The 17,527-nt window shown below is 37.7% G+C and overlaps 1 protein-coding gene across 13 annotated transcripts in view; it reads left to right on the top strand.

Moving 5' to 3' along the window:
* The window catches only part of MGA (MAX dimerization protein MGA), a 152,817-nt gene extending 138,874 nt beyond the window's left edge, over nucleotides 1–13,943 (top strand). For 11 of the 13 annotated variants that reach the window (XM_033435717.2, XM_004273968.4, XM_004273967.4 and 8 more), the window contains 7 exons: nucleotides 353–483; nucleotides 3,231–3,282; nucleotides 5,659–5,865; nucleotides 7,280–7,391; nucleotides 7,675–7,908; nucleotides 9,032–9,208; nucleotides 10,092–13,943. In XM_033435717.2, the coding sequence (XP_033291608.1) occupies nucleotides 353–483; nucleotides 3,231–3,282; nucleotides 5,659–5,865; nucleotides 7,280–7,391; nucleotides 7,675–7,908; nucleotides 9,032–9,208; nucleotides 10,092–11,368 (2,190 nt within the window). In that variant the 3' untranslated portion in view covers nucleotides 11,369–13,943. Of the gene's footprint in view, nucleotides 1–352; nucleotides 486–3,230; nucleotides 3,283–5,658; nucleotides 5,866–7,279; nucleotides 7,392–7,674; nucleotides 7,909–9,031; nucleotides 9,209–10,091 lie in introns of those variants that run through there. The other 2 variants (XM_033435721.2, XM_049706663.1) reach the window with 2 other exon arrangements.
* Nucleotides 13,944–17,527: the final 3,584 nt, after the last annotated feature.

Raw genomic sequence — 17,527 nt, 5'->3', positions numbered from 1 at the left:
ATTTAATATTAAGATTTATGCAGCTTTAATATATCTGTACCTGAATTTTGTCCACTAGAAATAACACTGAAGCATCCATACAGCCCTTTGGGGACTCTGTCTCTTCAGTCTAATGATGTGTTTTTAATATATATCTGTGATTTATAATGTAGTTCTTGGTAGTTAGCTCTAACCATATGTTGTCTTTATGACTTAATTCCATTTTATGATTAACAAGTTTAGGATTATCAGTACTCATGGTTTAAGATCAGTGTTTGGCACTGGTTGGCTTTATAAGGGGAGCATTCAGTTGAAAAGTTTAGGTGTGCTTGCTTCCCAATACTTTATTTACTGTTGAAATGCTGTATTTCAGAATAACTGTGTAGAATACATTGAGGATGATGAAGAGCAGGTGGACATTGAGACTGTAGAAGAGCTCCCGGAGGAAGTTAATGTTGTCCACTTGAAGACCGCAGCTGCCCATACACAGACTTTCAAACAGCTGTAAGTCTTACTTCTCTTTGGATTGTTGTTTTTTGTTGTTGTAATTTTATGACCATAAGCAAAACTAAATGTTCTATTCAGGAGTTCTGGGTAACTGACATGGTTCCTTTATTTCTCTAGCTTTTTTCTTAGTAGTAGATGAGGAGAGGAGCTGTAATCCAGAGGTAATTAACTTGCCTTATTGCTAGGAGGCAGTATATAAGTGTGAATAACATATGCTTTTGGAGCCTGATACATTGGTATTAAAATACTGCTTTTGCTAGTTTGTGGCTGTTTAATCTTGGGCAAGTCTGTAATCTCTCTGAATCTTAGATTCTTTACCTATGAAATGAAGAAAATGCCCCCATTTCAAGTATTAAATGAGATAATGTATGAGATAACTAACATAACTGATGCAAGTGGACTATTCAACAAAGGTTAGTTCTTTTAAGAATATGGCATTAAATTCTAAATTTGGTTACTTTGCTAGTTGAATAGGTCATTACAGTTAGAAAAATTTTCATAGCTGTTCAGCTGATGAGATGAAAATACAGAGAGCATGATGCCTTAGAAAAAAATGTTCTGAGTAAGCCTTGTATTGATTAGGAACTGGAGTGTGAGAGAAAGAAGGGAAAGAAGGTAAGAGTTGTTATTTTGTGCCAGACATTGAGCTTTTCAACCTGTTATGTCATCAGCTACCTGAAGCAGCAATGAGTTAAGAAAGAGTAATTCTTCATTCCTAGTGAGAAAGTCTAAGGAGGGCTGTAGGTAGTATTTTTCTTCACTCCAGGGCTATTTGGAAGGTACTTCAGTTGCCTACTGGTTAAGACTGAAAGAATTTAAATCTCTTAAAAACTTAATTAGACTTAAGTTCAGCAGTATTGCAGGATGTAAGTTCAGTATACTAAAATCGAGTTCCTAAACAATAGCAACAAGCAAAAAAAGGTAATTAAAAATACGAAAAATCTGTTTGGGATTATTAACACAAGTTGTGCAAGACTTTTATAAAATGTTATTGAAAGACATTGAAGAAGAATTCAGTAGGGACTTCCCTGGTGGCGCAGTGGTTAAGAATCCACCTGCCAATGCAGGGGACACAGGTTCAGTCCCTCTTCCGGGAAGATCCCACATGCTGCGGGGCAGCTAAGCCCCTGCGCCGCAACTACTGAAGCCCGTGCACCTAGAGCCCGTGCTCCACAATAAGAGAAGCCACCGCAACGAAGAGTAGCCCCTACTCACCGCAACTAGAGAAAGCCTGCGCACAGCAACGGGGACCCAACGCAGCAGTCAATCAATCAATCAATCAACCAATAAAGAAATAAAATTTATTTTTAAAAAAAAAGAAGAATTAAGTAAACAGAGAGATACCATCTTAATGGACTGGAATAATAAAGGGCCAAGAATAACCAACACATAACTGTAAAGGAGCAGATTGTTAAAATTTTAAAAATTTCTGTCAGTGAAAAGGCAGTTTCACACTGTAAGGAAAATATTTGCAATATGTGTTTGACAGAAGATTAGTATCAAGCATATAAAATAATTCTTACAAGTCATTAAGAAAAAGATCCAGTAGAAAAGTAAGTAATGGATATCATGGGCAATTCACAAAAGACTGCCAGTAAACATGCAAATTTGTTCTACCTCACAAGTAATTAGAGAAATGCAAAAAAAAGTTTTTTAAGATTTTTTTTTTTTTTGATGTGGACCATTTTTAAAGTCTTCATTGAGTTTGTTACAACATTGCTTCTGTTTTATGTTTTGGTTTTTTGGCCCCGAGGCATGTGGGATCTTATCTCCCCGACCAGGGATCGAACCTCCACCCCTGGCATTGGAAGGCGAAGTGGGAAATGCAAATTAAACCACAGTGACTTTACCAATTTATACCCATAAGATTGGTATAAATCGAGATTTCTGATAGTACTGTTGTCTAGATGTGGAGCAATGGGAACATTCTGCAGGTGGGAGTGTAAGTTAAAACCACTTTGGAGAGCAGTATGACATGACCACAGTTGAAGATGTGCATGCATTTCTTCCATCCAGCAGTTCCACTCCTAGGTATACATCATAGAAAGGCTCACACACATGTACAAGGGGTCATGTCTGGGATTGTCCATTGCAGCCATTGTGAAAATTTGCCATTGTGAAATTTGGATACAACCTAAATAACTACTAACATTCTAAAACAAATTTTGGAAAATTCAACAGTTTGGAATACTATATAGCAGTTAAAATGATTGAACTAGATATATCAACATATCTCACATGCAGTGCTGAATGAGACAAATCAGTTGAAGAAAGATACACTACATGTAAGTTTAAAATGCTACATAATATCTTCTGTTTAGGGATGAATCAGTACATTCCTAGGAGAAACTGTAAAGATGTGCATGGTAAACTCAGTTCGCGAGCATTTACTTAAGAGAAGGAAGGAAGGTGATGAATGTGCCTATATTTTGGTGATGTTTTATTTCTCAAGCTTAGTGACAGATACCTGGATGTTGATTATGTATTTTGTTTGTACAGTTTTATATGTTTGAAATATTTCACAATTGAAAAAAAGTAATTTGCAGTTTTAGGGTCTATTTGGACACTTTTATTTGAGAAAAAAGCATATTGTTGAATAAATCATATTGCCACATATCGGACCATGGGGAAAAGAAGCTGCTTACAATTTAGACAATTTGGGATGGTTTGGTTTAATATAGCTATGAAATAGGTATTAGATTACTGAATTTCAATAAGAATTGGAAAATATTGTCTTCATCTAGGTGCCGTACGCATATCACTACAGATGAGAAAGCTGCTGAAAAGAGTCGAAAGGTATTTACAGTATGTTTAATGATAATTACTCATTTAATAAAATTGATAACATTTGTCCTTAGGGTTAAAACAACATTAGCTGTATTAGCTATGACTTTTTTCAGGGCCATTTTTACCAGTGAGTTAATATAATCAGCTTTTTTCCCCTTAATGAAATTATACTATTAATGCTTTTTTTTTCCCTTCTCAGTTGTCTACTGCCCCCCACCCCCAGTTGATAGAATAATTTAGAGGAATTAAAATGGGTATGGAGTTTATGAAAACTGATGTGCTTATTTGAAAACTAATCCTATAATGTAATGATATGATGTGAAACAGGCTAGCATTCTTTCTTATTTAGGCTCCTGATTTTTCTGGTGATCTAAAAAATTAGTTATTATCTGAAGTAATGGCTAGCAGTTCAGGGAGCCATGAAATTATAAACCTTATTTGATTTTCTTAATGTACTCAGTGTAGGATATCATAGTACCATAATTAAGGAAGGTTTTCTCTTTATCCTAACTAACACTAAGAATGGAAGAGAGTGCAATTGTTTAACCATTTTCCACTTGTTATTCTGTCTTCTTAATTTAAGAGATAAAAATGATGAGATTGGGTTGAGATGGAGGGTGGTATTCAGGTCCTTTGAAAAACTACTGGGTGATTAGTTTGAGTTTGGTTTGATTTGGGGGAGCATATGATACATGTTTGCAGGGCCATAATTATTTTGAATATATCACAATTTTTATTTTTTCATTGGACATCCTAAAACATTTTTGAGATGTAAGAATTTTCACAATAGCTATTTACACAGTCCATTGTTTTGTACCATTATTGTTACATGCAAATTATTTTTAGTGTATTGGTGTATTTAAACTTAGTATTAATTTTATTTCTATCTGGCTGTATCTTTGATTTTCCCACACTGTACTAATGTACATGTTTTTAACTTTAGAAAGACACTGATTTTGTAGAAGAGTTTGGGGGTACTTTCATACCCCATGATATGGTACCACTGTTACTATGATAAAGGTAAACAGTGTCAAGAAAATAAAGGCAGTTAGAAACATCAAGGTTGGGGGGGACACACATACACAAAACCAAGAAACTGTAAAAGACAGGAAATGTAATTATTACTCACTTGGTATGATTAATATTCATATTGTCATAATAGGTTGGTCACTGTTGATGATTTTTTAAAACTTTTATAATCCATGAATAAAGTAGGTAAGACTTAATTTTCAGTCTTGAAAAATGAGTAAGTACAAATGACAAGTTGGGAGGTAAAAGAGGGAAGAAGGAATGTAGGGAAGGATATGAGTACTGATATCCTCATTTTACAAAGAGACACTATTGATGAAATGAGAAACGGAGATAGAATTATCTTCAAGTTGCAAAGGGATCAATAGAGAACTAAAATTAATGATATATCTGTATTAGGAAGATGGATGGTGAGATGCAAGAGAGTGGTGAGCTAAATCCTTTTCTGCATAGCAGGAAGTAAATAGGTTGTATTGAAAAATGAAAAGAATAAGCGTATGTTACTATTTTTAACTTAGGATATATATAGACTTAAGAACCAGAAAAGGCCACTAAAATAATCAAAAAGTGGTTGTTTCTGAGGATCCAGTTGTAGGTGCAAGATACAGTTGCTTTTCATTATAAGATCTTTACATGTTTATATTTTAAATCCTGTATGCATCTTTTACTTCTTTATAGTAAATAACTTTAAAAATGGAAGTAGAATAAATAAGAGAGAAAGGAAGCCTAAGGCATCCTGAGGTCAAGAAAGACATTCCTAAAAAATGCAAAGTCTGAGTTTTAAATGTTAAGTTATGAAGGGGGGGTGGGAGGGGTTAGGTGCAGGCAACAGCCTGTGTAATGGCATGGAGATGTGGGATTGTCGTGTGTTTAGGAAACTTCTAGCACTTTGGAATGGTTGGAGAGAACAGTGATTTAGGAAGAGAGGCAGTTGACCCTTTCCCATAAATTTTAAAGGGTCTTACAGTATTTACGAAAAAAAATTTTCAACTCGTTTTTCACTAATCGAGATTTTGTTAAAGTTTTCCATATAATTTGTGTCATGAAAACAAGTTTTAATAATAAATTATACAGATGAGCTTTTTTATAGATCCCCTCTCTCAAATTCTCCCTCATTTGAGAACTACTGTAATTTGAGCTGAGAAGTGATATCACATTCGCATGTATTAGAATTTACACTGTTGATTTACACTGTTGATAAGGATAGACTGGTAGTAAGTTGACCAATTGAGAGGCTGTTATGATACTCCAGGCAGAAGATGGTGGGTGTCTGATATAGAGCAGTGCCATTTGGGGTGCAGGAAGAGGGCAGGTACATGTGAAAGATACTTAGGTGGCGATCTTTTGTTTGGACAGGCTACACCAGTTCCTCTAAAACTAAAACCTGATTACTGGAGTGAAAAACTACAGAAAGAAGCAGAGGCTTTTGCTTATTATCGCCGGACACACACTGCCAATGAGCGGCGCCGCCGTGGTGAAATGAGGGATCTCTTTGAGAAATTGAAGATCACGTTGGGGTTACTTCATTCTTCCAAGGTTTCCAAAAGTCTCATTCTTACTAGGGTAAGTGTTATGTGTAAATGACAGACAAGTAAGAGCTTGACTGAAAGAATCTTCTAGAGATATTTATGAGAAAGAGAATGAAGAAGATTGAAATAGAGCTTGTGTTTAACATTTGAAGGTGGACTAATGAATGCCCAATAAATCCCTTAGGAAGAAAAGTCCTTATGTTGAGTCAGAGTAGCTTTTCATTGAAAGTCAGATTCTTAACCAGCAGAGTCATTATCCTTCCTTCAAAAAAAGTTAGAAACTCTGGTAAACTCTGTTTACTATGACTTCTTTACACTGGTGTTTTCCGTAGTACTTAGAAAAGTTTATCACGGTGAAAGGCACAACACGACTGCTATTTTGACATACTTCTTAACAGTTGATAGTCACTTTAAAGGAAACTCTAGTATTCAAGCTAGCAGAAGTTTTAATTTTGCATGTAGAATATCTGAAGTAATTTTGTTTAAATTGCTTATAAGTAGAAGTTGGAAGAGTAAAAGGCAAGCAGTCATATCCCTCTAGAACAAGGTTATTTCAACCAGATTTTGCTTAGATTAGGAGTTGATTTTTTTTTTTTTTTTTTTTTGCCGTACGCGCGGGCCTCTCACTGTTATGGCCTCTCCCGTTGTGGAGCAAAGGCTCCGGACGTGCAGGCTCAGCGGCCATGGCTCACAGGCCCAGCCGCTCTGTGGCATGTGGGATCTTCCTGGACTGGGGCACAAACCCGTGTCCCCTGCATCGGCAGGCAGACTGTCAACCACTGCGCCACCAGGGAAGCCCCTAGGAGTTGATTTTAAAGTTGATTATTAAGATCTAAGCAGAGTAAAATGTTTTGTTTCTCCTTGCAGTAGTAGAAATACCTGTTAACCACTCAGTGGTGCTCTTTGTAAATAATCACTTTCCCTAGAAGTATAAGACAGAAAAATCGCCTAAAGTTTAACAAAAAATAAATTCTGAAACATTAAAAATTGTTTTTTGGGTTTTTTTTAATTTACTTCTATACTTTATTATTTTTAAAATTTTTATTGGAGTTTAGTTGATTTACAATGTTGTGTTAGTTTCAGGTGTACAGCAAAGTGGATCTGTTACACAGATACATATATCCACTCTTTTTTAGATTCTTTTCCCATAGAGGCCATTACAGAGTATTGAGTAGAGTTCCCTGTGCTATATATAGTATGTCCTTATTAGTTATCTATTTTATATATAGTAGTATGTTTATGTCAATCCCAGTCTCGCAGTTTATCCCTCCTTCTGTTTCTCCCCGGTAATCATAAGTTTGTAAAACATTAACAATTGTTTTAAATGGCATTATAAAGTTCTCTAAAATATTAGATAAAAATTTTTTTATTTAAGAAATTGTGTAGCCCCCACCTGTTTTTCGGAAAAAGCAAACTGATGGACGTGATATTACTATTTCTTGTCGTAGGCATTCAGCGAAATTCAAGGACTAACAGATCAGGCAGACAAGTTGATAGGACAGAAAAATCTTCTGACTCGCAAACGGAATATTTTGATACGGAAAGTATCATCTCTTTCAGGTGAGATAAGTGAATGATCTCTGATACAGAGTATAAATATAGCTTTAGTGAGGAAAATCCTTAGTAGATCTTTCAGATACTACTTAGTTTCAGGCTTGGTTCCCAGAGTTAACATCAGAATTATCGTTTGACTGGGTGGGACATTTCTTCTGGATTATAATTACTCTTGCCTTCCATAGTTTAGGGGAATATAGTTAAATCAACTGGATTTCAGTTGACTCTATTTCTCATTATTACGTGGGGTCTTACAGAGAGTAACAGTTTATTCCCTATCAACCTATAGGTAAGACAGAAGAAGTGGTCCTGAAGAAGCTAGAGTATATTTATGCAAAACAACAAGCATTAGAGGCACAAAAAAGAAAAAAGAAGATGGGATCAGATGAGTTTGATGTGTCTCCCAGAACTAGCAAACAGCAGGAAGGATCTTCTGCATCATCTGTAGATCTCGGACACATGTTTATAAATAACAGGAAGGGGAAACCTTTGATTCTTTCCAGAAAAAAAGACCAGGCCACAGGTAGGAGAGACATTCTTTGCTTTCTTTAATGTAGATGAACATTAGTTTAGTTTAGTTTAGAGAACTGAATGTCTTCTCTTGGCCATAATTTTAGTTTTAATTAAATGAAAGATGGGTTGTATTAAAAGTAGAATATTAACTACATTAGATTTCAGTTTCTAGCTTTACACACTCAAGCAAATCCTAGTAAGTTATCAGTCATGGTAACATAGAAGAGCTACTTCCGATAGCAGTCTTCAGACAAGTATTTTTCTTCTAATGTTTCAGTATTTTTTTTAAGCTGCCATCTTTTCAGACTTTATAAATGAACTCTTTGATTTCCCTGCAGTTCTGCTCATGAGTTGAGGAAGTTTGGATCTAGATGAGACAAATAAATTGGAAAGTTTTTTTAAAGTTTATTTTTGTTAATCAGGCTCTACTTTTCATCAGATTGCAGTCTGTCAATGAATTGCTATTAAGGAACAAAGTAAATTGGTTTTGATTTTTTTATTCTCTCCTATCTTGATTTTGGAAGTGAGGCTATATTGATTTTATATTACTTGTTTATATCCTTTGAGAATGGTATATCCTTTTTTACTCTTTGGATAGCACAGCGTATGAACCAAGGAAATCTGGTTTATTATATCAACTAAGAAAGTAGTGATATATACTAAAATATGAGTTAGTTTTAACATTGCACATTTAAATGATGTTATTGCTAAGAAAGAATTTTAATGATCATTTAGTCCAGTCACCTCATTTTACAGGTGGAAAAACTAAGGTCTAAAAACTTGAAGTAATTTTTTAGCGGTATATAGGAAAGCAAACCTAGGGATAAAATTGTGTGTGCCTTCATCCTGATTCACCATCAAGACCATCAGAAGCATTCCATTGAAAAAGTGGTTCCATGGCTCTGTTCCTCAACAATAAGAAATTCTGTCCCTTAAGAGAATCACTGGACAGGTACTGAAAAATGGTTCAAAAAGTAAATTGCAAGTTGAGGTTCTCTAACTAAATTTGAATTTTATTTCTTGCTTTTTAAGACAAGGTGTGGTTTTTAGAGATGTCTCCTATACTCTTAGGGTATTCACTAGCATTAATTGAAGATCTTTTATCCTTAACTAATTTCTGCTCTTCCTTACAGAAAATACCTCACCCTCTAACACTCCACACACCTCTGCCAACATTGTGATGACTCCACAAGGGCAGTTGCTCACTTTAAAAGGTCCCTTATTCTCAGGACCAGTGGTTACTGTTTCTCCTGCTCTCCTAGAAGCAGATCTGAAACCTCAAGTTGCCAGCAGTGCTGTGGCTCAGTCAGGTATGTCATAAGTGTTGTCTTTCATGGGTAGTGAAAAAGAGTTATCCCTGGTATCTCAAAGTGACAGAGAAAGCCTTTGAATGTGTTCTGTGATGATAAAGAGCTATTGTATTCGAGTTTGCCTTTGTAAGAGAAGATTGTCTTTTTAGAACATGTTTTGCCCTATCTGTGGTATTGAATGGTCTTTTTTACCTGGGAATGGGAACTATTTTGCGATCTCTTCTAATTTCTGAGTAGGAAAAGAATTGAAAAGATGTGAAAGTAAAAGGAGGTTGAGGAGTCATTGTTTTAGTTTTTGGTGTTAATAAATATTTATCAATTTTGTGTTGTACTCAGAGATGGTACACTCCTACATTACCAGCCTGATACAGTTTCAGCACCCTCCCTTTTGGGGATAAGGAGTTGAGGTGAAAAGGAAAGTTCACTTTGACGAAATTTTAGGTTTTAGGAACCTGAATTTCTATTAAGGTAAAAGAGTATCCTTACCAGTACTAATACTGCTAAACCCAGTCTGGAGGAGTCATCCTTTCTTACAGTGCTGCCTCTAGGGCTTCATCTTTCCCTCAGAGTAGCAGTTAATTGGACGAACAGAATCAAGGTGCATGCCTGCCTCAGGATAAAAAAATAAACTTGGGGAGCATTTCTATAAAATAATTAAATAGAACTTTTATTAATGATGGAATATCAAAGTGTCTTTTGGTTAGATTTTTACCTATTTTCTTGTTAGGCTAAGTCCGTAATTTGAAAAACTGGTATTTCCTTTCATCTTCTTGATAAAAGTAGACTGGTGAAATTTTAACTACAACTCCCATGAGATGGTCATTGGGTATGAATGAGAGTACTTACCACTGTAGATATAAATGAGTTTTTTTTTTCCCCCCAGAAAACGACGACTTATTTATGATGCCAAGAATTGTTAATGTGACATCATTGGCCACGGAGGGAGGTTTGGTAGATATGGGTGGCAGCAAATACCCTCATGAAGTTCCTGATGGCAAGCCGCCTGACCACCTGAAAAACACTGTCAGGAATGAAGATAACTCCTGTGAAGATTTGGGTAGAATCTCTTCCAGAGGCAACCACAGAGATGTCAGAATGGCGCTGGGTACAACACAGGTTTATCTGTCAAATAAAGATTCTGGTTTTCCACAAATAGTTGATGTTTCCAGTATGCAAGAAGCACAGGAGTTCTTACCCAAAAAGATTTCCAGTGATATGAGAGGAATTCAGCATAAATGGAAAGAGAGTGAATCAAGACGGGAGAGACTGAAGACAAAGGAGTCTCCATTTCATAAATTAAAGATGAAAGATCTCAAAGACTCAAGCATAGAGATGGAATTGAGAAAGGTAGCATCAGCTATAGAGGAAGCAGCACTGGATCCCAGCGAACTGCTAACTAATATGGAAGATGAGGATGATACTGATGAGACACTGACATCTCTGCTCAATGAGATTGCCTTTCTTAATCAGCAGTTAAATGATGACTCTGTTAACCTGGCTGAACTGCCCAGCTCTATGGATACAGAGTTCCCAGGGGATGCTCGACAGGCTTTTATCAGTAAGCTTCCTCCTGGGAACAGAGCAGCTTTCCAGGTTGGCCACTTGGGAACTGGTTTGAAAGAATTGCCTGATGTTCAAGGGGAAAGTGACTCTGTCAGCCCGCTCCTCTTGCACTTGGAAGATGATGACTTTTCTGAGAATGAAAAACAACTTGCAGAACCAGCCTCTGAGCCAGATGTCCTTAAGATTGTTATTGACTCTGAGATAAAGGATTCCGTTGTTTCCCACAGGAAAGCTGGTGATGAAGGGAAGAGTACTTCTGGCATCCCTGCAGAGCCTGAAAGTGTGTCTTCACCCCCCATCCTACACATGAAGGCTGGCCTAGAAAACAGCAGCACAGATACTTTGTGGAGGCCGATGCCAAAATTGGCACCTCTAGGTTTAAAAGTAGCTAATCCTTCCAGTGATGCAGATGGTCAGAGTCTCAAGGTGATGCCTTGTTTGGCACCTGTAGCTGCCAAAGCTGGGTCAGTTGGACACAAAATGAACTTAACAGGGAATGACCAGGAATGCCGGGACAGCAAGATGATGCCTACATTGGCACCTGTTGTGGCCAAACTGGGCAACTCTGGGGCCTCACCAAGTTCTGCAGGGAAATGAACTTATTTGTCCTCAGGCAGAAGCCAGGCTGTGAGGGGAAACCTCCTTTCTCTGCAGGCACCTGTTTGTGTCATGGAACTGTGATCCTTGACTTTGATGCAGTGGATAATGGAGAGAAAGGGGGTAGGGTGCTGACCTCGGTATAAGAAGTTACTACTATGAAATTCTGATCATGTTAAAATGTGTTACCTCACTTGTGGTGCTGGGTCTCCTCATCCTCTCTAAGAAGATGCGATCCATTACTGAACACGAGGTGCCCCTCTTACCCAAGGAATTCATAACAAGACTGTAGGTCCATAGTGGTTCCTAGTTCTTCCCTCCCAGAGTAAAAAGCTGCTTGAGACTTTGGAGTTGCTATGAACTGAACCTTAGTTGATAGCTGTTGTTTAAGTTGTTTAAATCTGAAGTCCAAGGAATGTGATGCACTTGTGCAGAGGGATCCAGAAGAGATAGTTTTTAGTTGGTGTTTCAAGAGTAGGGGGAGAGAGGATGGGTACCATGGAATACCAAAGTGAAGGACTTAGTGTCATTCAACAAAATTTTCTCTTCTTTTATATCCCAAGTAGCTTCCATTCCCTCACCTTTTCAATCAGAATTATAAATCCAAGCCTTCTGGTAAAGTAGGAATGCTTTAAAACAAAAACAAAAACTCTTTATTACTAAGGTAATCATTTTGAGATGTTAAAATTACTAGTTCTCCCTTATTGTCTTTGGGTGTTGAGAAGACCATTTCATAGTACCAAGGATTTCTACCTGGATTACATATTTTGGAGGTAGGCATAGAGGGAGTCCACCCCCTTTCACAAATCACATCACTCAAGAGACAGCTAAAATGAAAAGCATTCCCTCTCCATACCAGAGACAGTGGCCAAAATAAAAATCTGTGAGGCTGGATGTTCCCCAAATCAAGCCAGCCTCCTGGTGCTTGAAGGTTTCATTCACTATTACCTGCACAGGATGTAAAGAAAAGAAAAGTCACAGTAGGCATTCTTTACCAGGGAAATAAGGCAGTATTTGAATCACAAGATATATTTTTTATTATCTGCTACCATGGATTCAGTGATCTGTAGAGCTTTTTCACTCATTAGCTGTCAGGGTATGAAGGACTGACAGCCTGTAAAGATAAAGATATTTATATTTTTGTATAGTTGTTTTCATAGATTTCTCAAAGGCTGAAGTTTTCAACCTAGGAGATGAGATTTGTATTGAGTATAGAAATGATGTTTCCTATCTAGTTTGTAAATAATCATGGTGCACTTGAGGGGTCTCTTGGAAACTCCTGGGGGCAAGAATCACTATTCTGAAAATGTATAGACTGGGATTTAGCTGCTGCATTTTGCCTTTCTTAAATAATTATATTTTGGAATGTAACCCCTGTTCTGTCTTCATTGACAGGATTTGCTTGTGTTGTGAAACACTAACACAAGAGCTTCCAGTGCCTGGGCTGTGCCTAGGTGATGCTGTTTCTTCTACATCCCCTGCCTTCTTTATCCCAAATCCCACTCAGCATATCTTCAAAACTAGGTTGTGAAACCAACTTTGGAATGGTCCTAGCCAGTGAATTATTACCTCCGTGGTTGGTTCCCTTTCTAGTAACTCTGGTAATAAACAGATTGAAAAGGGTGGGAAATTTTCTTCTGCAAATTGCAGTGGGAACAAATTCTTTGTTGGTTTTGTGTTACTTGCCTTTCTAGACCTCCTCATCAGCATTCAACCTTCCCACCTCTAAAGGTTACTGAAGAAGCTTGAAGTAGGTAATGAGCACCCCTCAGCTTCTCATTATCCCTCCCACTTCTCTTTACCCAGGAGATTTCATTCAATGCCTTAGCCAAGGAGTCCAGCACCTGTCTTCCCTGCTAATAATTGTCCTTGGAGATGCTAGTAGTTTAATCCAGGTATAGCAGTTTCCCATTATTTCTTTGCTTGTCTTGTCCTTGCATTTCCTCCTGACTTCCCAAGGCTCTTGTAGCTTCTGAGGGTCAGCCAAGGAGCAGGCAAGTGAGCGAGTAATCCTCAGGAAAAGAAGGACCATTCTGCTTCTGAACACTGTTCTTTTTTTTTTTAGAAGAAAATAGACAAGTAATATTCATTACTTGATGGGAAGATATTTAACTCTGTTTATGAGAGATGTACAAAGATAGAAATGAGAGATGATCCCAGCTGTTCAAGGAAGGCTGCAGATATCATTACAAAACCCCCAAGATAATGGTGTTTTCAAGACCTTCTTGGAACTAGAAAGTTGTTAGGGCTAATTTTAGGAGGGCTCAATCTTCAGAACAATCCTGCAGTCTTGATAGAAATCTAAAATCTCCAAAAACTCCTACCTTTTAACCTTACCCCAGGAGAAACTGATCTATGAAAATTACATGTGTGGTTATGAAAGATGTAGTTGAGTGAGGAGTTGAGGAATTGGGAGGATAGTGAGCTCTCACCCTAACTCTATAAGAAGCATGATCTCAGTAGGCCAATAATTTGCCTTTTTATACATCTGTAAATAAATGGAATGTTTTTAAGAATATAATTATGTCAGATTTAGCTTTTTCTTTTATATATTAAATATATATATCTTTCTTTTTCTGCTTTTGAAAAATGACTATTTTTTTAGAAACCTAAGAACAGAAGAAATTTGGCAAGTGGAAGGAAGAATGTATAAACTTGAAATAAATCAGTTACAATAATTAAAGCAGGACGTGGTGTTGGGAGGTTTGTGCTGAGTTGGAGTAGAGAATTCTAATGCCCTGAGACATATTTGGGAGAAGTGCCGCTGAAGGAGATAATAATAGGTATTCCTTACTGTTTTCAAAGTTTTGGACATGCCATTTGGAGGAGGTTTTTGGTGTTCTAATCTTTGCAGCGTGTTTTACATGGAGACTTCGAAATTTTGTACAACTTGATGACAAGTATTTGGCTTAAGGAGTCATTCTACAGTGAAGAATGGCTAGCCTCATAGTACCAGTGTGTTCAGGGTGTAACATACCTGTTCCCCTGGTGAATAACAGGACATAAACATAGTCTTAGTGGCTAAGGACAATAGATATTCTTAAAGCAAGCTATATGTTAACTAGTATTACAGTTTACAAAAACTTTTTATTAAAGGAGTCCTTTTAGACATTGAACTACTCTAGAGTCACTAACGGATCAAGTCCAGTTATATAAACTTCATACAAATTACTGTGTGTAATTTTTTCCCCCAGAATTATGGTGAAATACTTAACAGGCCTTTCTGTAACAAGTTGAAAAATGTTTGAACATGGAAGTAAGGCAGACAATCCATATATTATTTGGAGCAGGGTTTAGTAGTGTAGTTTCTTCCCCCTAATTATACTAGTTGAGATATTGAAATGGAATGATATCAGGTGAATTGAGAGGTAAATGCACTTTGAAGATGGGTCTGAAAAATGATGACCCTTATTCCTCACTCCCAGGAGATAAAAAAAAAAAAATGCACAGAGGCACAGAGTAGGAACATTTTCGGATACTTTTATAACCAAGAATCAGAATAGATTTCTTGCACAGAATTGTTGATTTTTAAGAAAATGTAAGGGCATCAGTACTTCATGTTATTGTATTATCTCTAATGAAACTTTACATGAACATGAATTGCTGGATGCAGAGAAAATAGACTTACTGCCATTTGGAGAAAAAAAAAAACAGCCAAAAATGTATTTTTGAAATTAAGTTAGAGGGAAATAATTTGATATATACAACTTTTGAACTGAGGCATAATTGTAGTATATTAAATATGACTGAACTGCTCTACAAAGATATGTTAAGTGTTGAGTGATAGTGATGGAGGTATGTATGGAGGGTGAGAAGGCTAAACCATGGGAGGAGTTGGAAATTTTGAGACAAATCTAAACTCTACTAAATTCTATTATTGTAAACTCTGCTGTTAGATTTTGTTAAATAGGAAAGCAGTATTGGAAGCATTGTTTTGAGATCCATCCTGTTTCCAACTGCGAACACTGGTCTCAGCTGTCCCACAGTGCCTTGCATGTAAAGGTGCTCAATAAATATTTGAATTGATGAGCAAATGTTTACTCTAGCCTGTTAGTTTTCTAGGATCTTATAATTGCACTTATTTGTTAAGTCTAGGGTGAATTTAAAAATCTTATCTAATGAGCATCATGAAAACAGACAATGGTATACACCTTTCCTAGACATCTAGAATTTTAGAATCTGACAACCATGTATACGTATTGAGGACATAGACAAGCAGAATAAAAAGTGAAATAGCACACGAACAGTGAAATATGTATGTAAGGGTCAGCTGCATTTTGGAGGGTGGGGTAGCAATTATTTAATTTGGATAAAAGGGAATAATCCTGTCCACATTGGACCTGGGATTATTATTTTCTCATCTTACAGTGTATTCCCATATTGGCACTTAAAAGGCTACATGCTATGTATCCTAGATGGTGAAGGTTGGACTAAATTGTGAAGAATTAAAAATACGTGATTTTGATCCTATACTGGAAGTATCCAGATTCTAGACTTAAGAAATCTCTTAATGACACTGTTCTCAGTTGCTTATCACCTAGATCATCTTTGACAATGAAAACAGGAGCTTGTATTGTCTCTGCAATTTCAGCTTCAGATGGGAGTAATTTGGGGAACATTTTCTCTAAGAGGATAAACCAAGGTAGCTTTGTACAGGATATGACCAATGACATTCTGTAAACCCATTTCCTGGCCATGAGTGGTTATGTAAGTGAGAAAGCTACTAGTGGACACAAAAATTATCTGGAGAGAATTAGGGACAACTCTAGTGGGTTGGAGATGGCAGTTGCTAGGGAATGCAGCACACAAGTAAGGACACCAGGTGGCACTCTTTATTAACAGTGTTATATTGGTTCCTTCTCTCCCCCCCCCCCCCACCTCACACCCAATGGAGGTAAAATCACAGACTAGCAAGGAGTTGAAGGAACCAACCCCCTATTTCTTACTGTAGCTATTACCAGTTGGTCTTCCCAGGAGGTGACTTCGCTGATCTTTGTGTCGACTTGTTAGCTTTACAATTCTCATTTTTAATACCTGCTACAATACACACAAGAATATACCTGTTTTGCCACTTGGCTGTACAAGACCCACTCACAGCAATGGGTTTAGGAGTCCTTCCCTGTTGCTAACAGGTCATCTCCCCCAGGGGTTCCAAGGATCTGTGTGGGTCAGATGAGAGATGTATCAGTGTACTATTTCTCTGGAGCCCAAGTGTTTTGGCATAGGTTAACCTTTTTGTAAGGTAATTTCTCTAAATAGCAATGAGGCAGAAAGGCTCCTAGAAGATAATCTTAGACTGAAACACGTATGAAATAATATGTAAAGGTATTTCTGTGCACGCTCTGCCATCCCCCACACCCCGCCCATGAGCTAGAAAAACTATACCACGGAATCCAGTGACAGCAAGTTTGGCATTGATCTCGCCAAAGTAACTGTACTACGGAAAAGGTTTCATGAGTAAATTTTGACAGGAACATGGAAAATATCTGGAGCAACAAAGTCCTGGTTAACTCTGGATGAGAACACAATGGAACATTGGAGGCTAAGGAATCCATGAAACAGATCCATAGGCACATTGACCTGACACCCCGCCTCCCTTCCTGCCTAAGCTCCCTCCCCTTTCTTCCATCACGGCCAATCAGGTTGCCTAGTTCAATATACTTCTCGGCGATCGAAAGAGTTACTCAGGAGAGTCATTTCCACGTAGGTCAACGCGCCGGACAGGCGGCGAGCAGAATCTATTATATCCGTTTTAAATCCCAGCGCTTGGGAACAGACCTTATGGCTGTACCCAAGTCTTGTAATTCTGAGCTTGGAGTTAGCTTCAGCTCTGGTCCCTCGGGTCTATCAAATGCCAACCGTAGCACCCTGGGGGCGTGGTTACCGTTTTGTTGGGGCTCTGGAAAGTGCACTTATCTGGGGGACCGGGCCTGATAATACCATAAAAGGCTTGGTTTTCTCAGTTCTGAAGCCGTGTTCTGCCGACCTTCCTCTAGCAACCATACTCGCGACTGCATTGTGCGGAATCCGTGGTTCTCAAGTCCCTTGCCCTCTACTTCCTAGACCCTTTCATTGGCTCCGCCCCTATAAGCAGTACTCGTCCACTCTGGGAACGCCCCCCCGCGTAGAGACCGCTCCCCCTAGCCTCTGCTCCTCCTA

Source organism: Orcinus orca, chromosome 2, assembly GCF_937001465.1.
Source record: "Orcinus orca chromosome 2, mOrcOrc1.1, whole genome shotgun sequence".
NCBI classification, from domain to species: domain Eukaryota; kingdom Metazoa; phylum Chordata; class Mammalia; order Artiodactyla; family Delphinidae; genus Orcinus; species Orcinus orca.
This window is presented reverse-complemented; position numbering and strand designations above follow the sequence as displayed.